The sequence below is a fragment of the Neolamprologus brichardi genome, chromosome 23, assembly GCF_056152115.1.
Source record: "Neolamprologus brichardi isolate AB-2024 chromosome 23, ASM5615211v1, whole genome shotgun sequence".
Classification (NCBI taxonomy): Eukaryota; Metazoa; Chordata; class Actinopteri; order Cichliformes; family Cichlidae; genus Neolamprologus; species Neolamprologus brichardi.
The window spans coordinates 15,591,966-15,619,932 of NC_142125.1; the positions used below are offsets into that span (position 1 = coordinate 15,591,966).

Sequence of the window (27,967 nt, forward strand, 5' to 3'; positions counted from 1 at the left end):
GCCAAAAATCCAACTCGAATCTGTTTCTGGAAACAAAATAAAGTCTTAAAGGGTTTTTTTTTAAGTTAATCCAATCCTGAACATCACAGGTACTCACTGGAATCTGTCCTCTCTGCATTCTCTCAGCATGATGAAGACAAACAGTCCCACTTCAGTGTTGAGGGAGAACGACACAACTTTGTCCAACATGACAACAAAACCCTGAAGCAGATGGAAAACACGGATGACTGGCAGAATTCCAGACAGCAGTCATTACTCCGTGTGTGTGTGCGTGTTATTTACCCTGGGATCACACACCGACACAATAAAGATGACAACGAACCCGAGCAGTGACATGAATCCTTTGGCCACGCTGGAAGGAAGAGGAAAAAAAAGGAGAAGCATGAAATTAACTTAATCAGTCGTCGTCTGAAGAGCGTTTCAGATGAATTATACGTCATGTCACAGATCGTCCTCTTCTTCATTTATGTGCAGGGGGAGAGAAAACACGCTGCAGATTAAATTATAAAGGAGAGAGGCAGAGACAGAGAACCTGAGTAAACAGCCTGTGAAATCGGTTCGAGTGGCTTTTTGGTGCAAATATGGTGCAAGAGGAGTGAAACTTCGAAGTCTTGTGCCCAAAGTGAATCTCCTCAATAGGCCGATGCAGTTTTTATGTTTGCTTTAAACTAAAATCACGACGAGACAAATAAGTAATAACCTGTGGACGCGCCGCATGATTTCTGCAGTGACTCCTGGTAGTTTGAGCACTTTTTAACTGAATGTTTTAGACGTTTGCGAGAGTCTCCCCTGTAAATCCTGCAGTTATTTCAGGCTTTGAAGCTACAAGTCTGGGACCTGCTATTTCTCAGAGAGCAACACTTGATCACAGTGTTTAACGCTGCTATGCTGAATCAAAGGAATCATCATATACATCTTATAAGGATGCTAAACTGTTGGCATGATAGGATGTCTGCAAATCTTAGCACCCTAAAGCAGAGATATTAAAGTCATTTTACATCATGGGCCACATACAGTCCATATGAGAGAAAGTGCTTTCTTTCTCCAGCCTGCTGAATTATCCCCATAAGAGAGAAAACAAGTACTATTTCAAAATAATGTCTCAGTGTTCTTATTCAGAAATCTGTCAGCACGACTCTGTAATAAACTGTAAGTAATAAATGTGTAAAATTACAGAAAAAGTAGCTCATTGCCCAGACTGTCCTCTAACAAAGAAACCAAGCTTTTGCTTCCTTTGTTCCCTTTTTTCTTTCTTATTTTTAAGCTGTGTGGACCAACTGTTAAAAAAACAAATCAATCGAAATTTCAAGCTTGCTTGCTCTTGAATCTCTTGACAAAGAAGGAGTGAGGGGCCACAGGACAAAAACAACTGAAAGTTAGATTGTCTTCTCTTTGCTCTGGTGTAAAAGAGAGGACACCAGCTGGAAGCCTTGTGGAGAGGAGCAGTGACCTGGGTGCCACTGCTCATCCACCAGCTGGAGAGTGTTGTGGATAAGGATCACACTCACTGCTGCGCTCAGCTTTGCTTTGCAGCGTTTCTAACTGAGTGAAGAGACCCAGAAGCATCTGCCAGACCCAGATCAATCGTCTAAATGCAAAGAAATTAATTACGTCCTTCAGCGTAGGACCCACTGGACCATCCTGTATATAAGTACAGAAGTGACACATACAGATGATGTAAATTACTGTCATGTTTCCATCAGATGTAGATACGTTGAGAACCTTCAATAAAAGGGACAAAAATGAATTCTAAGCTAAAATCTCTTTGATATGAAGAGGGCTGGTTTCCCATAATTACTGTTAAACCTGGATTAAAAACGTGCTCCATTATTAACTAGCTTTATTTAAACGATCAAAGAGAATTTGAGCTTTAGCATGCCATCATTTTGAGCGCTGTTGTGTGTTGTAGCCTTGAAGATTATTAATAACTGTATTTCAGTAACAAATGTTGAAAGTCAGGAGACACACTGGATCATGGATCATCTGGATCATTCATCACAGTGAATGGACAGGACGAGCATTTTATTTTATTTAACAGCCTCAAAATTAGTTTTTCTTTTACGTTCCAACTAATGATGTGATAATCACCTGCATGAAAGGTTCTGTGGAGCCCGGTTGTAATATGACATCTCTTTGTGTAATTATTTATATTAAAGAAAAATATTACATTTATCATATAATTCCAAGAATAAGCCATTTTCAACCGTGCTCTGCAGCCCTGAACTATGAATTCTGTGCACATCACCCAGAGGAGGTCCACATAAAAGCACAAACGTCTAATGTAATCAGCGGCCCATCCTGAACCACCCAGTTCCCAGTATGCGGTGACTGTGCTGATGTGAGAATTGAGCAGCCTGCACTGCCAGCAAGAGGGAATCACATATTCTGCTTCCTCTTTGGTCTGCCCAGGCAGCACCCTCTCCTTAATCACATGGAGTATTTCCAGTAATATGCAAACCACTTCCTGCAAGGGGGCATGCATCAGAGAGGACAACTGTGGAAAACATCCCCACGTGATTCTCCAGAAAATGTCTAAAGTTTTTGTATGAAAAAGCAACTTCAAACCAACTTTAACTTGTTTTTAAAGCAGAACTATAATTATAATTACATAACTGATTAAACTATTAACTTTTACATGTGAACAGCTGATGCTGAAGATGCTCTCTGGCACATAAAGCTTTAGCATCATCCAAACTAAACGCTTTTACTCCCCATCATCACCTTCTTGCTGAGCAGATGTGCTGTTTATTTGGCAACTTTGGCTCCCAGGCTTTAGTCAGCCACTCCAGCTTGCTGCTCCACAGCGAGCTCACCAGACCATCGACTGAAAGAAACAGTCAAAACATAACATTACACGGCGTATTCCTTCAGTATAAATCACGACATAAACAAGAGAAACATCAACAATTGTGGCAGTACCACAGAGAGGAACCACAAGTAAATAGCATACCCACAGCTTTCTCTTTTTCTCCTATAATATTAAATACAAAAGCAAGAGCAACATCCAGAGCTGAAAGATGAAGCTAATATTGAAGTTCCAAAAGATGCTGTTTTCTGAAACTGAAACCAACTTTCTTAAACCAATAGTGATGTCACAGGGTCTACCTTCGTCTTTCATGAGCAGTTTATGGGAATTAGTCAACTTACTGGTGTGCTTCATAGCAGATCCCATAACCAGGAAGGACACAGTGACGCTGATGGCTATAAACACCTGGATCAGCTCAGCCACCCATGCATAAGCCCTGTAACGTTCATTAATGATCTACAGGGAATGTCATGGGGGGTGATGGATGGCGGTGGGTGTGGAAAATGAGGACACAAGAAGAAGCTTAATACACCAAGCTGACCTAAGGTGACACCTACATGACGGTTCATTTCTTAAGTTTATTGCCGGTGTTATTGCAACGTTTATAGGATTATGAATTTCACCTGAATAAAGTTCAGAACTTTTATGCGATCACTGCATTTACAAGAATGTTTTAACGTTTTGTTTTTTAAAGAAAGAAAGACATTAATTTCCTGTTGCAAATACAGGTGATCAAACATAATGCAAAAGGCTAAATGAGAACGACATCTCTCTGTAACATGTTGTATACCGAGCTCTGGTTCAGACTGATGTTTTCTTGTAGCGCTGCGTCTGCTCGCCTTTATCGGCCCATCACAGCAAATGCAGCCAACAAACCACAGGCCTCGCAATTCTTCAGAGATGGCCTGCACATCAAAGCTTTCTAGCAGGATGTCGCAGATAGCATCCCCACGACATGGCTGAAATTAAAGTCGAAACAAGCTGGAGAGCTCACGTTCAGAGGGAATGTTGATGCTGGAGATCATGTTTTTGACCGCAGTAATGTTTCAGGGATTTTTAGGATGTTTTGTGAGGGTCTTGCAAAATATGAGGACCTGCTCCTCTGAAACCTTTTCATGTTTCTTTCATTTATAAAGGTGTAGGTCATCACATTGGAAAAGCTTATTGGTGCTTGTTTGTACACTGAAAAGCCGTGCATGCATAAAGGTCGATTTGGACCAGAATCCTCTCCGCTCACACTTTGTCGTGTCTATTGTGTCTATTGTCACGAGCTGTGACAGTAGAAGTCTATCTGTGAGGTTATTGTTGGTTGCACTACAGACCACCAAAAGTTGCAGTGCCAAAATAACTTACAGGGGATTGAGTTCATCCCCACCATGTATAGAAATAATTTAGTAAGAAAATGTTGACCAGATAAGGCACCACCTCAATCTCCGCAGAAAATTGCATCCAATGTACGAAGCTGACACGATGACACAGGTGGATGTAGAACTGAATTTAGCAGATATCCTTGTTTGGTGATGCACAAAATCCTGCAGACTTTTGAACGTCTGTTTGTATAAAGTTTAATTTTAGTCAGGAAGCTTCATTTTTGCATTAGGTTGATAACGTGTGGATTTCTACATTACATTTTGCCTGGTGCAGCTTTATTCTCCTGAGTTATTTTCTCTCTAAAGAGATCAGGTCAGGATGGCTCCAAAGCGCGATCTGACTGCTAATTAGTTTTTGAGCTAGGCCAAGCCAAGCACTATAGCTAATTGCTGCATGTTTCCATTAGCTCCACAGGAAGCTGTTAGCAGGGTAAAATCACTGTTTCTTGTATTGTACTGAATACAAACACACTGTGATCACATCTTTCTGCAGTTGATCGCAACACAAACTATTATCTGGCCCAGCATGTGCTTCGAAGATGGGAATCTGCTACAACTCGCTGTCGTTTGCTGTCTTCAAAGTGATGCTGGTTTTTTTCCAAGATGTCGATAAAATGGTAAAGACAGGGAGTCGGTCTGCTGTAGGTGTGCTACCCAGCAACCTACAGTAAATGGTAAATGGCCTGTATTTGTATAGCGATTTACTAGTCCCTAAGGACCCCCAAAGCGCTCTACACACCCAGTTCACTCACCAGGGCAAGCTACATTGTAGCCACAGCCACCCTGGGGCGCACTGACAGAGGCGAGGCTGCCGGACACTGGCGCCACCGGGCCCTCTGACCCCGGAGTAGGCAACAGGTGAAGTGTCTCGCCCAAGGACACAACAACCGAGACTGTCCAAGTCGGGGCTCGAACCAGCAACCTTCTGATTACAAGGCGAACTCCCAACTTGAGCCACGATCGCCCGGTGACTGAAGGGGTCACCGGGCACAAACAAGATCGCATGCAATCTTGTTTGTGATAACAGTGGATTACTGTGATCAGCAGGTGAAAATTGCATCTGCAGACACAAATGGCAACGTAGTTGCTGCAGGACAGCAATTTAACTACAAAAAAAAAAAGTCACTTGGCAACCAGCTGAGTCAAATCCCCTATTGCAAAAGACAGATTGCAGACAAGTTGTGGTGATCAGTGCAGACTTATTCTGAGTGATTGCAACATGTTAGCAATCTGTGTTCTGAGAGTAACTGCAGTCACTTCAAGTCAAACTGAGTTTGTTTAGAGACAGGTTGACACTCCCCAGGGAATTTGTGCAGTTGCCTTGGTATTAAAAACGGTTGACCTGAGGTTGAGGGTGCTGCACGCTCCACCTCTGGTGAATCCGTTGGCTGTTGCAACTACCTGTAATCTGTTTCCGACAGTAGAAAAATTCAATGGAACCAATGTGCAACCCTCGATTGTTGCCAGGAGGTTGCTGTTATTTATATCTAGCGTGCATGAGCCAAAGCACTTTATCAAATGAGATATGGGGTGTGTGATCTTTCTTTCAAATAGCCTCCTACAGATAACGATTTATGCTTATTATTATTATTTAATCCACAATATCTGTAATATTTAAACAAATATCTTATTTTCCAGTTGACCAATACAAGCACACAAAAAAGGGTTGGATAGTCATACCTTAGTCAGTGGAATAGTGGCAATCTCTCCTGCTTTTTCTGACCTGAGGGGAGCAGACAAACAAATACATGGAAATAAAAAACAGAAAATAAGTTTATCTCAGTGTTACAGATCTGTGAGGAGGTGAGTTGGTCTCTCAGCCACAGCTGTAAATGTGCCACCGAGCAACAAAAATCTTTATCTAATGTCTAACGCCTGCAGTGACACTTTTTTATCAGCATTTCTTAGAAATTTTGTGAAATAAAAAATAAACTACTTTTTAAGAGAAAAACCTTTAGCACACAATTCATCAGATTCCCCACAAAGAAATAATAAAATGATTCAGTCTCAGTCAATTTCCTCTGATATATTTCATTTATGTAAACCTCACTGAACAGAGAAATTGAATCAGTGAGTAAGTCAGAAAGGGATTTGAATGTTATTAAGGGAGGATTTTCTCCCTGTTAACCCATACATATATATATTCCGTGTGTCCTTTAAAGGTGAAGAAGTTTCTCTTCAAGGTTAGAGTGGCCTAAAACAAACCCTAATATAATGCTAAATTAAGTTCACATCAATTGAAGCTTTTCATAACCACACCATAAATTCTAGCAGCACAGTTGCAATCGATTTCATTGTCCACTCAGAAACATTGTTGTCAACAAGTCGACCTCCACTTGCATTTCCAGAACCTTATTTTGTATGATGAGCAGGATTATCTACAGAGGAAGCGAAAGATGGAATGCACAATTCAGTTTAATTCACACGTAGGACACGAAAACTCTGATCTGCACTTTTTTTGCACATAAAAACCATGGACATGACTGTGGCAGTGCATTAGCTTAACAGACACTGGCCACACCCCAGTCGCTATTGACCAGTATCATAGATAAACCAAGTAAAGGCTTACATCTGAGAAATGTGTCCTGTGCACTGTTCATTTGACTGTTTTGAGTACAGACTGTATATAAAAGATGGAGGCATGTACCGTGCCATCACTCACAGATTAAGAGAGTCAAATCAAGCTGTTGCCATTGTCTTATAAAATCAGATGTCATAGAGGCGAGGTGGGGAATTTTAACAGCCCCGCCCTTAACTGTACACTGCTCGTTTTACTTTAAATGCAACCATAATGATCAAATGTTGTATTCAGTAACACTTGTATGTATCTGTATATATGATAAGTTGCATGTCTTGATTTGACCGATTTCCTTTGATGTTTGTCTTTTGGGGAAACAACATTTAACACACTTGAAGCAGAGCATATGATTTTGTACTGACATACCTGCGCTGTCTGTTGCTACATTAATCTTTCTGACCCTTTACGTTTTTAATAGTAATTATCATTTATAAATGGCTGCCCTCTACATTAATTAATCTTCATTAGGAGTCAGTGAAATAGAGCCTGGCTCTCTCAGGTTTGCTGGGAGCTGGCCAACTCCCGGCCGGCAGAGGGATCTCCTGGGGAGAAACAAGAATGCTACAGCAGGGGGAAAATATTGTCCTAAATATTAAATTAGCCACAAATGGTAGTAAAGCATATGGCAGGTCAGGGCTAAAACTATGAATCAGTGTTTCCATTTTAAACTCTAATTTCAGCCATTTGTCTGCTGCTGCTGTAATGTGCTGTAGGTTTCATTAGTTACTGTGTTGTTTTTCTTTGCAGCCAAACTAACAGAACTAAATGTTGTGCTGTAAAAAGAGGTTAGAGAAAGTTAAAGACTCGAGAATATGACAACAACAGTCGGTGTGCACACGTGAAAACTTGGAGTTGCATCATAAATGCATAACAGTGAAATATAACCTACCACCATAATGAAGAGAGCAACCTTCAACTCAACTGGAACAAAACTAGGGAGCTGAATGAAACCATGAGACAAAGGTACGCCACATTGTTTACCTCACTGAAGCTGACGTACAGCAGCGTCTCCACCCTTAGAAGCAAATGCTTATCAATGAGACTGAAGAACTCAAAAAGTCTTATTAACCACTAAAGAGAAGAAATAGAAAGCTTTCTAACTGGAAGCTTCACACGATATGGGATGTGCACAGCCCAATATCAGAAAGCCCTGCTGTCGGGGGGATTGGAACCATCAGGGTTCCTGCAACATTTGTAAATTCAATCAATGACTCTAAAGACCTTTTAAAAACCTCAGTCTATTAAAAGAAACCTAGAACCAAATAAGACTGAAATCATAAGTTGGGATTTTATGAAGAAAATATATAAACCTACATAAACTTCTGTTTTTTTGTGGCAGACATGACAGTAAAGTCTTTGGATTTTGGACTGCTATGTAAAACAAGGAATCTTGGAGATAAAGTTAGGGAAGGTAGGCTGAGATGGCTGTAAGGAACGATAGTGGATATGCTGAACAAAGAATATTGAATATGGAGCTGCCATGTAATGGAGGTTCAAGGATGTAGTGAAGGAGGACATGCTCACATTTGTTGGGATAGAGGAGGATGCTAGGGATAAGGAGACACAGAGGCAGATGATCCACAGCATGGCAGTGCTTAAGGATGCAGCTGAAAAAAACTTGACAAAACAGTCACTGTTGTATGAGAAAGCTTTACCATGATTTGATGTTCTCTGGTTGATTGGGCCAAAACATCTTTCGCCTCGTGCTGAAAATAAACCAGTTGTCTCTCTCCCATTCATATTTTTCCTTTGATGCAGGTAAACATCAGCAGCTGAATGTTGGAGTACTGAATGTTTCGGCGATGTTAAATGTTGAGGTTCTCCAGCCCTAAAAAAATCTTAGAACCATAGTGTCTAACCAGATTATTACTGTGTTACTGGCTTCCAGTAACTTTGTGACATCCTATCTCAGAATGATGCTGATGATGATGGAACTAGTTCAAGCATTTACTACTTCCAGGCTGGACTATTGTTATTCATTATTATCAGGTTGTTTTAAAAACATAAAAAGCCTTTAGTTGATCCAAAATGCCGCAGTGAGACTGACAGGGACCAAAATAAGAGCATATTTGTCACTATATTGGCTTCCAAATAAATCCAGAATTGAATATAAAATCCTTTTCCTCACAGACAAAGTCTTGAATAATTAGAACCTTAGCTTAAAGACCATATACTACCATATCACTCAAACAGTACACTCTTTTCTCTGACTGCAGGCTAACTTGTTGTTCCGAGGATATTTAAAGAGTAGAATGGGAGGCAGAGTCATCAGTTGTCAGGCGCCTCTCCTGTGGAACCAGTTTGGATTTGCAAGACAAACTATTTATCTTTAAGACTGGGCTTAAAACTTTCCTCTTTGATAAAGCATAAAGTTAGTCCTGGATTGGGTGACCCTGAATCGCTGCAATAGGCTTAGACTGCTGGGGCCTTCCGATGATGCACCGAGTGTCGTCTTCAATCACCTCTTTTACATTTTCACATGTGTTTGAACAGCACTGTGCATTTAATCATTAATTTCTGGGTGTCTTCCACAGTGTGTCTTATGTCTTGTCTCTCTCCCCTTACCCCCAACCAGTCGCAGATGGCGGCCCTTCATGAGTCTGGTTCCACTGGAGGTTTCTTCCTGTTAAAAGGGAGTTTTTCCTTCCCACTGTCACCATGTGCTTGCTCATAGCAGGTCATGTCATAGTAGGAGTTTTGGTTTTGGTTCTATATAAATAAAACTGAAGTGAATTTAGATTAGACAGAACAATTAACGATTTGACCTTGGTTTATTAGCACCAAATATTCTTTTTTTTCCCCAAACATGTCGTTCAGTGCCGTTTGATCACTTTTGATCACTTCTGTCGTGTCCTGTTGCTTAGGTAAAATTCTCACTTAAAGCATTTTTTAAAAATGGAAAGAAGTGATTCAGCAGTGTCACTAAGGGAGGCGGCTTTGTGGCCACTTAACAAGTACAGTGTGAATGATGAGGCAACACTGACGACTGACTGCTGCTCAAGTGTAGGATACACAGAGACAGAGCTTTTTAACAGCTACGGGAAGCTGCTGCTAGGGTGTCCTTTTCTTTACTGAAAACACAAGAGTTTTGGAGCGTTGACAGTCACTAGAAACACATTTATGGCCCTTTGGCAGACTTCCAGTGTGTGTTACTGTGCTGTAGTGAAGCCGGCTGCTTTATTACAAGAGGCTCTCTCACTGTGTGTCTGTGGAGGATTGTCAGTACAAGCTGGTTAATGTGGGATGCTTCCCCCCCTCTTAATTATCCGGAGAAGAAACACTACTTAAACATGTTAAAAATAAATTATGATTAATCGCACTGTGTACCCAGTGGCCAGTTCATTATTTTATTGCAGATTGTTTTTAAACTATGATTTATCTTTGTGTTCATTAGTTTACCTCCTATGTGAGGGGCAGAGGGCAGCAGTGTGTGTGTGTGTGTGTGTGTGTGTGTGTGTGTGTGTGTGTGTGTGTGTGTGTGTGTGTGTGTAGGTCTTTAAGCTTTGGTAAGCAGGTGACCCGTGGCTGCTCTATAATTGGTTGCTTCAGATTTCCCACAGCAGCTCTCTGTGCCCCAGACGCTCCTGTCTTTATTGGTAGTGCATTGGTATGTTTGCTGTTTTTTGACCTCGTGGGATTGAACTGCTGCCCCTCTTCCAAACATACAATTAACAGCGAGTTGACCGGTACTGCTGCAGACTGACAGTTCAGGGATACCGTCACTTTTCAGAACAGGAGGCCGAGTATCTGTTTCACATCTCTCCCTGTTTGCTGTACTGTGATGTGTGTGACAATTGAGGGGTTGCAAGACTTAAAAGAAAAGAAAAATGGCTACAGCCATCTAGAAAAACTGCTATGAGGCTAAACAACTATCTGAAGGCTACAAGGTAGGCATTAAAAAGCAATGAAGTAAAAAACAAAAAACAAACCTCCAAAAACAAAATATACACATTTTGTTCAGAAAAACAGAAATTTGTATGTCCTTCAATTATGGCTTTGCAAGAGAATTTTTCCCGTGTATTGAAAGTCAACAGTGACACCACCGCTTACAGGAACTCTGAAAACTAAGCAGAATTAGTTCCTTGACTGTATGTTCTGAGAAAACACATCAAAAGGATCTACAAGGATATTTTTTTAAATTAATGCAGGCAGATGAAATGATCATACTGCCAAAACAGAGCCGAGCGTCAACCATGACAAAAATAGTGTGCTGGGATGATTATCAGTTTGCACCAGTCTGCTGCAACCAGTCCCTGTCATATAAATGAAAAGGAACCATGAGGAGAGAGTCGCATGCAAAGGAAACAAAAAAAAAAAAAAGACAAACAGTTGATGTGTCAGAAAGGCAGTTCGCATTAGTTATTTTGAGAATCCTCACGTCACACTTGCAGAATGTTTTGAATTCAGCACAGTCTTATTTCCACTGAGAACATTATGACACTGGCCTTGGATGAAACAGGTGACGTAGGAGTGCTAATCAGAAGCCACCTTCAACAACTTCTGCTTTCCTGATGACATCAACTTACTGGTAGGGTCATCAGCTGCACTGCAGCATCTGCTAAACTCAGTGAATACCAGACAAAGCATGGAGCGACTCAAAAGCACGTGCACGTGCACTAGCAAAGAGCACAAGCTTTTAAATATCAAGGTCAACGAAAGCAGCGATAATAATATTTTCAGCCTGAGCGTCATTATCAACCCTGCATGTGTTCTCTTAACACGATAAATCTTCTAAGTCAAACACAGAATGTCTTACGCCTGTTTTGACAGCGAGTCCGAGTTTCATGTTTTTGTTTGATTGTGGTGTCGCAAAAATATTTTGCAAAGATGTATTTCTTTTAAGCAAATTAAAATAAATGATTTTCATTTGTATCAAAGTCTTCATGAAAGTCAAATTTTACATAACAGCAGTTTTTAATTTTTAATTTTAAAACAGGCAAATATAACTAGAGACGTGTCTCTTAAAAGCCTGATGGATTTTCATCGGTGATTGACAACACTGATCTGCACCTCGTTGCATCCTTTTATACCAATGAGGGTGATAAAAATATTACAAATTTAACACTGTCCAGAGAAAAAAAACACCAGAAATCTGCTGCATAGCTTCATAGCTTTCATGCAGATTAGAATTTATTAGACATTAGTTTTGGCTTTTTATACCTAACCAACTAACGCCTGGGCATCTAGGACAAAGCCAAATAAGCTTTCTATTATGATGTGAACAGATTATCCCAAAAATAGATTTGTCATTGTGTGATTGCAGGAATTTGAATGCACGAACTTGAGAGAAAAGATCAAATACACACTGCTCCCATGCAGAATGTAAAAAACAAATAATCAATAAAGGTTGATCAAAGAAGAAGAACCTACTTTGACTGTTGCAATACCGGAAGGGGTCACCACAGCAGCTAGCTCTGCATGTTTGACGTGGCAGACTTTTATACTGGATGCCTTTTCTGATGCCGGAACGAAACTTAAAAATGTTTGAGCGCTAAAGTAAATGCCATTCCATGTTCATTTAGCTGGGCTTCACATCATTTTAAAAATGCTTTGGAATCAGGTTTATCTAAAGCAAAATGATCCAGAAAACTCAGTTTACTGGTGTCTGTGCAGGTTCTCAGTCATCCAGGTCATCGTAGTCAAAGGAGCTTGCAAAGAAAAGCGTCTGGACTTCTTTAAGTTACTTGAAGACGTTTCACCTCTCATCCGAGAAGCTTCTTCAGTTCTAAGGTCAAATGGTGGGGAGTCCCAGATATAAACCTAGTGGGAGTGTCCCCCCACAGAGGGACAAAAGGACCCCCTGATGATCCTCTAATCGCCTGAGCCAAGGTGTGAAACTGGGTGTGGGTCCCAATCAGCCAGAGTTTCGGGTGAGTTCATTGTGAAACCTGGCCCCACCTTATCATGCGAATTCCTGAGGTCAGATGGCCCAAGATGTGAGTGGGCATTAAGGCGTCTGGGAAGGGAATTCAAAACTGGATTATAGTTTAGTAGGATCAGTTTACTGGTGAAACTTTACATAGTCATGTGATATTTGATGAACACAGATTATTGTTGCCTTTTCCTAAAGTATAACTTAACTTAAGTATAACTTAACGTATTGCCAGAAATTTAAATTAAATTAATTAAATTAGCAACATCCTGGCATAACAGCACAATAATTCACAACTGCCTTACTTTCTAATTCCTTTCACTTTCTTCTTCTTCCTCTGTAGTCTTACTGCAGTGGCTGCGCAGCCAGTTTTGAAACTCTTGATTGTGACATACTGAGTCACAGCGGGGGGAAAAGGGAGACAAAGCTAATTAGAAGGACAAGCAACAGCAAAGACGACGCACCGTGCATCATTTGTGGTGTTTCAAATCGCCAAAGCTAATAAGCCTAACAGTCGGGGAACAGCTTTTGTTTCTCACTTTGAGCAAATTCTGTGAAAGGAAACAAGCAACAGGACTGATGACAAATGTTCCACTTTTCAGATACACAGAGTCGCAGCACACACAAGCAAATGGGGGACAATTTCTAAATAAACTGTGACATCAACACATGCACAGTCTGTGATCCAAGTCAAGGGTGAGGACAGTTTTGAAACAGGGTGAGGGCCACAGCTTTCTGCAGCCTTTGTTTCTCCAGTGGACAATTTGTCTGTTTTATGTAGTTGCAGAGCAGCCAAGTTGGCATTTTCACCACCCATCTTTTTCTGGCGCCACAGTATAAATCATAGACAGTATAAAAGATTGTCATAGCCCTCTGATTTCAACCACTGAAGTATCAAGATTAGAATTTCAACTTCGTCATCTTGACTGTTGAAGCCAGATGTGACGAGCAAAGGGCGAATGTGTCCTTTGGCAAATTTATAACCAGCTGTGTGAAATTACTGGTTGATTGGATTGGTGATTGATTGGGCTCCTTTGTTAGCCCAACCAATCACCAATCAGATATTAAATCAGATAGATAGTTATTAAGATAGGTAGATTTATTATTTTGTTTTTAGTTCGGTTAGCAATTTCAAACATGTTAAAATTTAGACGAGATGTATTAGTTTGCCTCAACCCGAACAAGAATGTAAAATAATACAATTAAACTTCCTGCAGCCTCAGTGAGCTACGGGTTTAGTCCAGGTCTCAAATTAGGAGTCAACTTTCTAATTAACCTGGAGCATTAATTCCAGCTTTATATAGAAATATGCATGGAAATGGGTGCAGACGACCATGACCTCTTGCTGTACTTTGATGGCAGGTGGTTGAGGAAAGGTGCTGACCTGCTTGTTTTACCTCTGAGGGAAGCTTTTTTTTTCTGCACAAAGTGCCAAGCTGGCTTAACTGACGCTTGTACTCATCTGAATGAAAGCATGCAAGACTCAGGCACATCCATCCCAATGAACAGGGATCCTTTTACAGCACTCACAGGCACGTGGGGCTTGTTTTCATGTTCTGACCTTGTAAAGTATGAAAGATGCAGTGTGTACTATGCTGCCAAAGGCAACTGTCACAACCATTTTAAACTCTGATTTGAAATTGTTTTCTGACCAACTATTTCCCCCCCCCCCACAGATTCATAGATGGGGTACATATTTTTACTTATTTCACCATTTGCAGCTGAGTGAGTCTAAATACAGCCTGCTCTAAAGCCTCCCTCTACCCAACCCTGACATCCTGTTCAAGAAACACACGGCTGAAGGCTCGGACTGCAGGTTCCACTGCTGTGACAAATCCCACATACAGCCCAACACAAGACATGCTCTAAAGCATGAATGGAAATGAATATATTAATGCAACGAATATGGCCCAAAGCGACTAACAACAGTGGTTCCAACTTTGTGGCATCATAATGCTACCAGTTTTTTAGCACTGGCACCACACTTTCTGAGTGGAAATACATGAAACTGATGTCAGGCTAGGCCTTGGCACTACTTTGGGTGAAAAAGAAGCAATCCTCAGGTTGTCGTCCTGACAGAGCCAAACCAACAAATGATGCTTAAAACAGACATTTACCAAACTGAAAGTAAATCATAACCACTATGAACAGATCAGCAGATGTGTTTTCATTCATAACACAGAGTAAACATTTCTTTAAGCAAGAAATCACCTTTTATCTTATTTCTACTATTAGATCAAGACCAATATCCATTTGCAGTTTGCATACATAACAAACAACCACATTTAAGCTTCTTTCTTTTTGCTGATCATTCTTAACCCAGGTATGTTTTTCTAAACGCTCTTAAATGTGCAACAGTTAAAAAGCTATTTTAGAACAACTAGGAATTACATTGAAGTGGTTATTCACACAAAGGTATGGATTTTATAGCTTATAATGCTGTTTTTATTTGTTAATTTAGGGGCAAGTCAGTTGTGAAAGCTCTTTTTAACTTCATAGTGGCAACAAATCTAAACTGAGGAGTCAGTTGTCAACAAATTTCAACAAAGCCCACGATTATCAAGGTGAAACTTCCTCAACAGCAAGGCCATTGGAACATTCAAAGGGATGTATCGACAGCATAAGTCACTGAAGGTGCCGTTTTCATATACATAAATGTATATAAAGAACAAAGCACAACTAAAGGTGAAGGATGCATGGAAACTTTCTGTGTTTGATGAGCGAGCCAAGGACTTGACAAAGGCAGACTTATCAACAGTCCAGCACCTCAGGTGAGACTTCCAACATTTTCCAGATGGACAAATGCTCTCCAATCACCTTTACTTTGACTTTCCAAGACTCCCAAATCGTTTTTGTCTAATTGCAACAGTATAAAAGCAAACAGTTGTTTCTGATCCCAGTGACACATGAGACTAGCGACAAGGCTGCAAAATCCTCTGTCCTTACTTTTATCGTTTATATTCCATCCTTCATTCCACCATGGCTTTAAAAGCACAAAGCTGCTCTGAAAGACTCAACAGATGAGGGGAACAAGGTTAGAGGACTGGGATTTGGAACAGTATAAACAACCATGTGATCTTAATAGATGATTTATAAAAACCCACCAGGGGGCACTGTTGGCATAGAAAAGCTCTGCAAAGGCAGAAGTGCAGGTACCTGTCACTGAGGTTGTCTCAGCCATGTGGGTCACAGGAGCTCTGTTTTTTTCCTTCTTTTTTTAAGAGATGAACAATGAGCAGTGATGGGTAGGGGGGGAAAGAATAACACAGAAATAAAAATTCATGCCAAGCAATCAGAATGAAAAATGGTTGTTCTGCAAATCAGTGTAATGAAAGAGGATTTAATGGAAAGGGAAAGCCTGAGCCAGGGAGCGATTACAATTCAAAGATGCTTTGAAATAATTACATATTCAGTACAAGAGCTGCTAATTGCACATATTCACACAATTCTCTGCTGATGTATCATCACTGTCAAACTTGGCCATCAACGAAATGGCATACTGTACAATGCTGATGACAAAAAGCCAACTTAGTATCAGAAATGGAAATCTGGTGCCATTTTTTGATGATCTCAGAATGGGTGTGGATAATGTAATGGCATAAAAAGAGCTTCATACCTGCCAAATTATTTAAAGGCTGACCTGATATGACTGCTATTTGACACTGTTATTCTACTACAGATAACCCTGGACATTTAATCTGGAATATCTGCTATCCTCTGGTTCTCTCCTTTCAAGGTGTGGCATTTATGCCCTTCAATATCCAGATTTACATACTGTCCACTGAGTCTGTCTCTCAGTGCTTCATATGCTGGGATTAGAGTGGGATTTGGGAGGTGGGGACCAGAACTTCCAAGTAGCAATGCCTCAAGGTTAACTGACTCAAATAATCATTATTGTGAGCTCCGGTACATTTGCTCTCTTTATGTGAAGGCTATGACCACCTGATCGGTGCTGGTTTTGAGGTTTGCTACTCTACGTTGCTTTAGCCACCTACAATATACGGGCAGATTTCCCGTGAGCCTTCGTAGCTGCGTTCCAAATCATATTTTTAAAAGCGTCTTTCCTTCAAAGTTATACTTCACCTTCATCTTTGCTGGTGAAAAACACTGTGGTCACAAAGGGATGGACATGATAAGCAACAATAATCTGACTGTTGTGTTTCCACGATGCTCGGTTAGTATTAGCATTGCATAGAAAATATCCTCCTCCACCACCAGCCCGAACTGTTGATACAAGACAGGATGGATCCATGCTTTCAAGTTGTTTACACCAAATTCTGACCCCTCCATCTGAATGCTGAAGCAAAATCAAGACTCGTCAGACCAGACACCATTTTTCCAACCTTCTCTTGTCCAATTATGGTGAGCCTGTGTGAACTGCAAGCTCAGTTTGCCGTTGTTAGCTGATAGAGTGCCACCAAGTGTGGTCTTCTGCTGGTATTCTAAACACATTAGGTTTCTGCCATGTTATTAGCTCATTAACACGCATTTGAACTGTGGCTGGAGTGCAGTTCATCACTATGAGCTGTACCACAGTACTGCAAACTGTCCAGTTAAGCCTGCACCTGCTGTCAGTATAACCGTCAAAATCACTTCCAAGTTTGAATTAACTTCAGCAACACCTGTCCAGATCCACACTCTGAATGAAAAAATCCAACATAAATCAGGACGTTACATAGGTAAGCTTTAAATTACCAGCTGATCGGATGTCACTTGCTACCTTTGAACGTGATCTCTCTCTCATCTTCTTCTGCTATCCTGTCTTAAATCTTTTTAGATTTCTGACAGCACAGTTATCACACATTGTTATAATTGCTTATTAAGTGAAGGTGAGAACAAAACCACCCCATGGCCCACTTTAACCGCTGTTCATATCTATTTCTAACTACTCTTAACTCTTTCTCAGCTTTTGTTTCTTATGGTCTATGAATCAACCATCAATATTCAAGCCAACATGAGTGGGAAATCTGAGCGTTCCTTGCATCCTGATGAGAGCCCTTTTTCTAAGCTAATATTAGCAAGATGGAAATTAAAGATGCACTGAGGCAAGGCACAAGCATGGACATCACTTCCTTTGGATCTTTATAGAAAATTTGTGTCTTTGTTTCATTCCAGTATCCAACACACAAAAAAAGAGATTTCATGACAGCGAGAACGACACCCACTGAAGAAACAACACTCGGGCAAACTGAACCTCGACTGAGTGTCCAACACCTGCTGTTTCTAAAGTGAATACTAAACGATCTGCCAGTATTTGAAACAAGTGATCTAGTGGTGCTGCAGTGAGCAAAACCCGAACAATAGGTTTACACATGAACATGCAGGTAACAGTGAGCAAAGAGCTTTTTCTTGATAAAGAAACTTCCAAACAGCTGTTTAGGACAGATTTGAAACCCTGCTTCACATATTAGCGCATATTTATTCAAAGGAGACAACCATAAGTGTCAGGCTTGTGGCTAAAGATGGAAGTGGTTGGTTTCTTGTGATGAAAGACAGAACAGGAGAGGTAAGCACTTTAAGTACAGACTCACTCTTCTAGCGAGATGTTAGAGTATTTCTGTGAGGAGACTGAGGATGGAGGACCAGAGGGGCTGCTGTAGTCAGGCCTGGTTGTTGTTTCAGGTGTCATCCTCCTCTCTGGGAATGATGTCTGCGGGACAATTTCCAGCACTGCCCAGCACCTAACACACACAAAAATTTAAATTTGAATTAAATATTACAATTACACACAAATCCTAAAAGCATATATATGAAAGAACTCAGTGGTTTGTTAGCCGAGTAGTACTTCTATTACGTAGCAAATGTATGCAAACCTTAAAAATGTAGGAAAACTGTTGAACTGTCCTACACACCAGCTGGGAGGACTTGTACATTTGAATTATCAGAACACATTCAGCTCTGGGACGTTTGTTAGTTTCATTACATGACTTGCTTGTTTCAGGCTGCTGGAAGAAGGTCAGGACTTTGACTTGGGCTTTTCAAAACATCAGCTTGCTTCTTTGATCATTTTTGGTAAAAACAACTTGTATGCTGATGCTTTTTTTTTTTTAATTCAGCATCACCCACTTTCTCTTAACGTTCAGTTCATGAACAGATGTTGCTTCATTCTTTATAAATTTGCGGTAATATTCTGTCAATGATTACCGATGATAACCCGCCCTGGTGCAGATTAATTATAACCGTCTCAAACCGTTATAATATGGCCACCACGTTTTACAGATGGGATAAGCTTATGCTACAATGTAAAGTTCTCCCGGTTCAAACAGCCTTCTGATTTGTCCTTTAGTGTTAGTAAACTTCTCATTCATGAACATGTACACAATGTGAGAAGCTGCTTAGACGTTATCCTGGGTTCCCATGTGACCTTTCACAATATTAGACACCGTGCTCTGTGAGTGAACACTGGACACTCCAGGGGGGTGAAGCAATGTTCTTCATTTCCTTCATTTGTAGTCTGTCTGTTTGACTGCTGCTGAACATCAATAAGCCTTTTTTCAGGTCCATGGAGGCCTCATTTGTCCATGATTCACTTCCTAAAACAATGTTGTGAAGCTCAGACACTGGGCTGATCCCTGATCTTTACATAAACCAGGGCACACACTCACACCTGACTGCCATCCCCCTACCTGAAAATAATAGAATAATGTAAATAATAATAATAATAATAAGAAGAAAGGTCAAAAACTTGAGAATTGCTTTTCTACTAGGCTAATTATTGGAAACATAAAATTGCTATATTATAATATTTAACACTTCAGAAAACTCTTTTGATAACTGATATATTAATAGATATATACACAATGCATATTGTGACTGGCAGTTGCATTAGTAGAGAACAGCAGCCTTGGATCTTGGAAATCTCCTAACTGTAACTGCGCGAGCAGCCAAAAGTCTGGATTCCCTGACAACGATAGCAGTCGTACTTCTAACCGTAGCTTAATTTCTATCCTTTGGAAAATGAAACCAACCCCGAGTCTGAGTTGGAAACAGAGACTTTGTATCCTCTGTAGACTTTAAAAGTAGTAGACAGCATGAATGAATGAATTAATTACAAATTTATCACAAAGACTGATATAATTTTAATTATTAATACATATTAAGCAGTGGCGAAGCCTCATTTTAGTTGGCAGAGCAATACATCAAGAAAATGAGGTGATCTTTAAAACCTGACAAAGCCTCTCATGATATTATTCTACCCACATAACAGCTAGTTATACTATTTTCATCCAACTGCTAGACAACACCGTTACTGGGTGTGTTGATAATTTACTCTCTCCAACACCACAGGCTGCTGTTGTGCTAGTTTCCCATTGCTATACTTGACAAGGGCATCTATTTCCTTGTGCATTATGTGTATAGGATCTCTCTGTGCAGCTTGTCTGCTGGGTTCTGTACAGCACAGCCTTGGAGCCATGCCCCCTGCTGAAACTCCTGCTGCTCGATAGGTTGGGACAGAGTTTCAAAAGCATAGCTTATTCTGAAAAGAAACACAAGTTCTCGTGTGTAAATTTAGCAGTTTGTTTTATTTTAACTGGCTTCTTCCCCCCAAAGTCATTTTTTAGTTATTATAAATATTAATGAAGCAATTTATTTGACAACAATGTGCTGGGATTGATTCTTTAATTGTTATAATTATAAATAATTCTTCTTTTGCTCATGTTTTAAACAAGATGACAACAAACAAACTAAAGAAAAGTCTGAAAAACTGAAATTGCCAATTTATGCTTGCTCCAAAAGGAAGTCAGTCTCCAGGAACTCCCATGTTAAATTTTCCAGTATGCTTATAGCCCGCTACAAAACGTTTGGTCTCTATAGCCAATTTCCCTCCTTCGTGATAATTGGATAAGGGAGGAGTTGTATTATAACTCTCTTATGCTGTATTAAGGCTTGATCTGGCCACCACGGCAGTGAGGTGGAGGACAAACCTGGTTGTTAAAGTATTAAACATATAGAAATCCCTTGTTAATTTCTGATTGAAATAACTGTGATTTACCAAAATTTTCGAAACACTTTATTTCATTAGACAGATCCGGAGTGAGAACCAGGAAACCTGTAGAATCAACAAATCACTTAAACAAAATCTGTCAGATAAACTAAAGTTGGCTAAAAGATCTAAACAAGCATCATATTAAAGCCACTGACATCTATCAGTGTGGAAAAGCCAAATCTAAGGCTTCGTGACTCCATCAAACCACAGGGAGAGTCATTATCCACGAATAGAGAAACTTGGAACAGTGGTGAACCATCCCAGGAGAGGCCAGCTCTAAGAGCACACCAATGACTCATCCAGGAGGTCACAAAAGAACATCACTGAAAGAACTGAAGGCCTCACTTGCCTTTGTTAAGAACAGAGTTCATAATTCAACAATCAGAAAAAGACCAGGCAAAAATGGCACCCGTGGGAGATTTCCAAGGTGAAAACCACCACCGGCCAAAAAGAACAAAGGCTCGTTTCACATTTGAGCCTTTGTGTATGCGGTTTGAATCCTGCTACATCTGGCGTAAAACTGAAACTGCATTGTCTGATGTGTGCAGAATTATATAATGTTTTTTGCAGCTACCGTGTGCCACTGCATACAATTTAATCAATGTAAGCACGGTGGATTGCTGTGCAAAATAGCACTACCCTCTGGCGTGGCAATGCTGCAGATTTATGGACGTGAGTCCTGCTGCCTTCAAAATGCTGCGGGGACCAAGTAAGAGAAACTTTTTATGCGGTATAAAGCTGCTGTGGACAACAGTAACAATCACTCAAATTAATATATGGATCAATATACTGGCATTCCTGATTTAACCACATTAAACATTAATATTTGATCCCTTTAAAGAAATCTACTGGTTCAGTAATGCTTAATTAAAATAGTTTATATCGGAGTCTCTACATAAAAATGGATTTCACATCACCAGCTTCTCTCAGTGCACAGAAATAAAGCTATAACATCTGCAGAAATGGGGACTGTCATCATGTGCTGGGGACTGCGTGTCGCTTAAAAAAAATCCAAGATCAATTGTGTGACCCAAGATGAGCTAGTTACGCTAATCTGCACGGTTCAGTTCTTCGAAGTCACAAGAGAATTAGATTAGCCAAGCTGGATTCAATCATCCAAGATGACTCAGCACTCTTGTGGTCACTGCCTGAGGGAAATATATCAATACTGGAAACCATCATCAGCAACACTGTGATTGGAGGAAGAATGAACGGTAAGGTTAAAAGTTAGAAGAGCTTCTAGGGGGATTAAAGAGAGATAACAGATGTTTTACACACGAGTAGAAATCAAAAAAAGCAACAAAAATAAAAACATGTATGAGAAGCAAAAGGGCATCAAGTTTAATGCATTAGTAATCAATACTCCTGAAATTTTCAATGTACTTTTGTACTGCAGCAGAGGAGTCATCAGAAAAGAAAACTACATTACACTTCTCAGCTTCCATGCTCTAAAAGGGCATTAAAGTCATTCGTAAAAATCAACCTTAAGAGAATAAGACTCAGAGAGAAACTGAATAGCATGAAATTCCAATAGCACACAGCAATGAGACGTATTTGTGTGCAATAAAGATCTTATTTCTTAATATTCAGAACAAGTAGCGGCACACTGAGGAGCTGGGAATTCACAAAATATTTAAACAGGTGTGTTGGATTTTTCAGCAGAACTTAATGGGCCGCAGAGCGATTAATGTTCTCTGTCCTTTTAAAGCAAAAGTGAAGAGGGAAAACGAGCTTAGTGTACACACTGATAATATTAATCTCTTCCTCTGAGGACTCCAAGGATAGAGCAGAGGAGAGAGCACTTCTGAGGTAAAATAAGCTCACTGGACGTTTCTACTGTTTGTGTATCACTGATCTCATAGCGTTACGTTATTTTGTGGGTAATTGGCAGAAAATACCACACTTTCCTCCTAATATGAAAGGTACATGTGAATGTAGTCCCTTTCAGCTGAAGCAGGACTTCTCTAAAGGACAAGGTGGAGGATCACGATGCACACCGTTTGTCCCCTTGAAATATTCTTTCCGATGCACCAGTCGCGGCTCGGTGATGCCTGTGAAGTCCTTCGCTTAATCTTGCTCTCAGGAAATTCTGACCTGATGCTGGTGTGACAACCAATCCATCAAATGATTCAAAGAGCCTCTGACATAATTTGCAAACAAATTTTGCGCAGTAGTGACGGGAGAAGGGAGACGAGATAATGTGATCCTGCTGTCGGCCAAAAATGCAAAAATGTAAGCACATTAAATTTCATTACATCAAACCAACAATGCAAAACTGTATGTCTGTTTTATTTTTTAGATTAATCAAGAATTATATATAGTAAGTGCTATTTCATCACGGCTATACATATTCTCAACGTATTTGTTTATCCTTGTTGACAAAAATCTGAATTTTAAACCAAGTTTAAAGTTTAAACCAAGTTACCAACAGTTGTTTTTGCACAGGAAGAAAAAATGCAAACATGAAGATTCTATTGCAATTCATCAAATCACCTTTTAAACCTTTACAGTTAAATGCACACAGCATTTCCCTTTGTTCTAATTAGGATAAGTGATTTTACAGGAACTAAATAGAAGTGCCTACATAAATTATTATTTCATTTCAATTATCAAATATATGATTGCTGTACCAACCTTTTGACTCTGAAAAGTTTGCAAATTACGTGCTGCAAATTAGGGTGTAAGATGTTACATCTGTGCTAACAAGTCACTGTATGACTGTGCCACACATGACAACGTTTATACTGTCATGTTACTCTAATTTCAACCACAGCCCAAGGCAACCGTCTCAGCTAGGAACCTTTTAATGAGCTGTCAGTCTGAAAATGCAGCTGTTTCACAAAGAATGAGTCAATCCAAAAGCTACTTGCTCATTTATAGCTCCATATTTTTGGAAATCTTCATCTACTAGAGTAGCTTAATATGATTTACAGTTCAAAGTAGTTCAAAGTAGTTTTTTAAAAAAAATCTCATACAAGGCAACCCCTCAGTCTATCCACTGTTTGAAACAAGCTGTTCTAGCATCTCTGCTTTTAAACCTGGAACTGAGTGCATGAAAACCTGATCCATAAAACACCATACAGTTCTGAGAGTATTAATCTGTGTCCACACTGGAAGCAATCTATGGCAGCACATAGAAAGTCATTCAGCATCTTCAAGCAACTATGGGTGAAAACTACTGGTGACAAGAGTCACGTGGGTCCAAGAAGTGACCCTAAGGTGAGCGATTGATAAGACTAGCATTGAAAGGGCAGTATATCAGTGATTGGCATATGATGGACTGCCAGTAAATACATTAGATGGTTACCCTGGCAACCAGAGCCTGGTAGCTAGCAACCAAACATCAGCTTCAAAGTGATATCTGGTGGGGACGGCTGTAGTATGATCGAGTAACAGTTGAATTTTGGGTTTCCCATTGTCAGCACATGCGCCACAAGTCTGAAAAATATTATCCGACTCTGCACTGACCCACTGCAAAGATTTGTGCATCAGCTCTAGACATAAATCACAAGATCTAATAAGGAAGAATTGTTAATATTATAATATGTCAATATGCTATAGCACTGGTTATTAAACTTTGGTGCCCAAGTCCTATTTGTATTCATTATAGCCAAAAATAGCCTCTATGCCATCTGGCATGCTATCATTCTTTGGATTTAATTGTTAGATGACGGCACATTTAAAAGCCCATTTGCAACATCTGGACCTAGCATGACACTTTTTGCACGAGTGACATCATGGGATGAGGCTCTAGATGACCTCCATCAGCTGGTCAGGTATTTTCACACTGCCCAAACAGAAATACTGTCTGTCTGTTCAGATGCAGCACTCTTCTGAAGTAGTTTGTCTCAGAGGGAATATTTAATTACCAAGAATCTCTTTAACTCTCTCGGTATAATGTTAGCATTAGCCAAGGACTCCCCAAAGATGACAAACTCAGGTTAAGAGAACTGATGCAGTTAGTAAATAAATGAGTTTTTGTGCAGTCATGTATTGTGATGATAACATATGGTTGTCAGAAAATGTCACAGCACACCTGAAAATGCCTCAGTGCACCTTAGTCATGACTCGGCATATTATTTGGAACCATCTGTTCTTTAACATATATTTGAGAACTAGTGAAATTTCTCTGAAATAATCATTGTATTTCTGTAATAATTCAAACTACCCTAATATCTCAATTATGATATAAACAAACTGATACACTTCATTAATCTTGGTATCATGCTGAATAAAATAAAGCTATTTCCAGTCATAAAAACTACACAAATGGTGATGCCAGACACATTAAGACTCTTAATCTCACAAGACATTGTTGTGCCCACTAAATGTGCTATTATTAGTGATAAACATGGCCGGCCAAAAGGCCGAATCAAGCCTCTGATGTGGATTTCCACTTGGAGTGTCAAGGTTTTTAAAGTTTGGTGGAAATGAGCCTGATAATCCTTCAGGATACGAGTGGTCTTTGAAGATTTTTTAAAACCAAAAACGGCAGACTGTGAAACAGAAGACAAATCACAAGTTCTTTGTTTGAAACCAAAGGCCGTAAAGTTCAGCTGCAGAGAGAGAGAGAAAGCCAGTCACGAACAAGCAAGTTTTCTCCTCTCTGCGGCACTGACTGTTGGTCTCTTTGAATCGGCAGTGCCGAGTGCAGCTCTGAGAGATTTATCCATTCATTTGTTGTGGCTACGCTCGAATGCACCCAACAACACACCATTTCTATTTTATTCTACTAGTCTTTCACTCTGCAGGGTGGCTCAACAGAATTATGTCCCCAACGATAATTATCAATCAAAATTATGGTCTGAAAAATGGAGGCAGAGGAAATTGCTTACCAGGACGTCAAGCAGGAACAGGACCCCCAAAAGAAGTAGTGTGATAAGTGAGAGTGGTGAAAGAGAGCAAAGGGGAGAGAGCAGATTTGCATTTGTGCAGTAAAAGAGCTTTTTACCACCACACAACTTATAGTAACCAAGAGAAGTAGACTTTAAGCTTTTAAGAAACAAATAAGGTCAATTCATGGGCATTACATTCACTTTTGAGTTCAGCTCAAGCTGAGCTTTCAAATACTGGGAAATGTTTAAACCTTCAGCAGCATAGTGACATATGGGATTTAAAGAAAGCAATAACTCTTTTTAAAGGACGCGTTCAGTTAATTTGTTTTTCTAAGTCCCACATCAGTTTGAGGCAATGATTTATCCAGATCTCATTTCAGTGTGGGAGAAACTGCAAAAAAAGAGTTAGCTACACACACCAGACAAATCATTTAAACTGAAAACTTTGTTTTGCAAAATGCTATCTTTGTGGTAGCATTTCATCTGTTTCAAAGTAAAATGACTGCAGAGTTTGTTCCATTGTCTCTAAATGGAAACTGTTAATTTGTCCAATACGTTTTCTAAAACTAAAGGGCAAATGGACTGATTCTTATATAGTGGTTTTTTACTCCCCTGGAGCATTCAAAGCAGTTTATCTGCCTTGTTCATACATATTTTTGTGCTTAACATTCACACTTTCATGGATGCATCCGGAGAGCAAGTTGGGGTTAGTATCTTATCCATGGACATTTAGTATGCAGATTGGAGCATCCAGGGACTGAACCACCAACGTTACGATTAGCAGATGACCTCCTGACTACAGCCACCCCGTGGCACCATAAGCAAGGACACAAATTACTGCATTCACTTAATTGAGAATTCTCTCAAAGTTCCAGTCATCCTGGAACCTCGAGAGCTTTTGCATCTTTTTACCTTCCTCTTAACTTTCCATTAATTCACCTCGAGGCAGCGCTTTGCAAACAGTCAGGCTTTTCAGCAATGACCCTCCGCTGCTTACCCTTCTCATGGAGGGTGTCGATGCTCATTATCTGAATAACTATGTCTGCAGTCTTTCCCATGAGTGTAGTTGCATGTACAAAACTAGACAGATACATAGTACTTATACTGTTTAAATAGCAACCTAACTTAACTGATTGGGACCTGATGAATGTAAAAACAAAGACTAACCAGATTTTCATTTTTTTACCTGATTTTTGTTTTTGACAAAAATGACATATGAGGACATTTCTTTTAAATTTCAATAGAACAGTGGCAGTATAACATCTTCGTAAGTGAATATCAGGCCCTTGTAGAGCTAAATTTAGTATTTTGGTCTAGACAACCCAAAATGTGATGTCAGGTCCTAGGAGGTTAAAACTAAAATGGCTCGTATGTTAGTTTTTGTGTAACAAATATATTAAATAAAATGCAAAAAAAACCTCCTATTGTTTGAGATGCAATATATATGTGTGTGTTGATTAATGTCAATGATACAGTAGGTTAAGTCAATAATGTTGATGATTGATTCAATAGTTGATGATTGTTACAATGCAATATTTGTGTGGGAGTTACTTTACAGAACTCTTTACAGTATTTCCGGCCAAGTGTCATCCCTCGGCAATGGCACAGTCGGACTGCAGTGGCATCTTTTGGCAGGACAACGCACCCAGTTACACTACAAAAATGTCTCAGGATTACAGCTCGATCAGACTGAGCTCCAAATTTGGCCTCGCCTCCGCACTGCCTGAATCGGATTGAGCATACGTGGGCTGACCAGAGCAATCCTGATACCACAGCCTGATGGACACACTGCAAATGTCCCCATGCCCGATAACACCGTGCACTGTATCGCTGTGTTGATGCCCTGATGTGTCAGAGCTGTTTTATAGTACTGCTCGAGAACACAATTTTCCATGACAAACTGAAGCTGAACTCTCGCAAAAGAACCAAATAAATTTACTTTACCTCTGTGAGAAAAGCCCTCAGACTGCATAAAGTAATCTCAGTGTGACTTATTTCCCATCAGTAAGAGGACTGTAGGCAAAAGAAACATTGTTGGGTGGTGACCTCCAGTAATGGCTGCACTAAACTGGGATCACACGCTTAAAACATAGCCTCTTGGCATGAAGATTTGCAGTGCTGCAAACAATCAGCATTAGCAAACTCTCTTACCGTGCATTTCCTCTCACTTGGGTCTACTGCGAGTCATACTAAGTCAACACGGTGGAGGAAATAACCTCAGTGCTGCATGAAAATGCTTGTTTGTCTGTTCAACAATGCGTTCTGTAACCTCCAGCGACCGGAAAATAATGTAAAGGCCTGTTGTACCCATGTGAAGTATAACACTTAGCTGAGGGTCATGTGCTATAGGTCTCTAAAAGTGCATTTATAAAACTAAATATATAAGCTGAGTTTAGGTTTTTTGCAGCGCACGTGTGTTGACCAAAGGGATCTATATATGTGGAAGGAAAAGCAAACCTGTTTGAAATAACTCTGAAATGTTATCATGATTCAATAAATGGAGCCCCCCTGTGAAAAAC

General features: G+C 40.0%; 1 protein-coding gene across 1 annotated transcript in view; it reads right to left on the reverse strand.

The window, feature by feature from the left end:
• Positions 1 to 27,967, reverse strand: part of si:ch211-51h4.2 (uncharacterized) — an 81,818-nt gene that overhangs the window by 2,489 nt on the left and 51,362 nt on the right. The window contains exons 12-17 of the mRNA XM_006801990.2: positions 18,158 to 18,307; positions 5,857 to 5,899; positions 3,148 to 3,262; positions 2,722 to 2,824; positions 283 to 352; positions 98 to 201 (exon numbers count right to left, since the gene is read on the reverse strand). Coding sequence (XP_006802053.1) covers positions 98 to 201; positions 283 to 352; positions 2,722 to 2,824; positions 3,148 to 3,262; positions 5,857 to 5,899; positions 18,158 to 18,307 — 585 coding nt within the window. The remainder of the gene's footprint in view (positions 1 to 97; positions 202 to 282; positions 353 to 2,721; positions 2,825 to 3,147; positions 3,263 to 5,856; positions 5,900 to 18,157; positions 18,308 to 27,967) is intronic.